The 642-nt window shown below is 44.5% G+C and overlaps 1 protein-coding gene across 1 annotated transcript; it reads left to right on the top strand.

Annotated features, from left to right (window-relative positions):
• Window positions 1-3: 3 nt before the first annotated feature.
• Window positions 4-636, top strand: LOC109131758 (transformation/transcription domain-associated protein-like; the record flags this gene model as incomplete). The annotated part of the gene is made up of 1 exon (XM_019242933.1): window positions 4-636. A coding segment is annotated over one exon (633 nt), but the record flags the coding sequence as incomplete, so codon positions are not given.
• Window positions 637-642: the final 6 nt, after the last annotated feature.

Genomic DNA, 642 nt, shown 5'->3' with positions numbered 1-642 from the left:
AGATGTGCTGAGTCTCTTGCTGAGCTTTATCGTTTGTTAAATGAAGATGACAGGAGATTTGGATTGTGGAAGAATAGGTCCAACACCACCGAATCGAGAGCTGGGCTTTCAATGGTTCAACATGGATTTTGGCAACGTGCTCAGAGCCTATTTTATCAGGCAATGGTTAAGGCAACCCAAGGCACTTACAATAACACAGTACCTAAGGCCGAAATGTGCCTGTGGGAGGAGCAATGGCTCCACTGTGCCACTCAACTTGGTCAGTGGGATGCCCTGGTAGATTTTGGAAAAAGCACCGAGAATTATGAAATTTTGCTTGATAGTCTTTGGAAAGCTCCAGATTGGGCATACTTGAAAGATCATGTGATACCCAAAGCACAAGTGGAAGAGACGCCGAAGCTTCGTTTGGTTCAAGCTTGTTTTGCCCTTCATGAAAAAAATGCAAACGGTGTAGGAGATGCTGAAAACATAGTTGGGAAAGGCGTTGATCTTGCTTTGGAACAGTGGTGGCAGTTACCGGAAATGTCTCTTCATGCTAGGGTGCCTCTACTGCAGCAATTTCAACAACTAGTGGAGGTGCAAGAGTCTTCTAGAATTTATGTTGACATCACAAATGGGAGTAAAGTTCCTGGAAATGCTGCT

Source organism: Camelina sativa, unplaced genomic scaffold, assembly GCF_000633955.1.
Source record: "Camelina sativa cultivar DH55 unplaced genomic scaffold, Cs unpScaffold04485, whole genome shotgun sequence".
NCBI classification, from domain to species: domain Eukaryota; kingdom Viridiplantae; phylum Streptophyta; class Magnoliopsida; order Brassicales; family Brassicaceae; genus Camelina; species Camelina sativa.
This window is presented reverse-complemented; position numbering and strand designations above follow the sequence as displayed.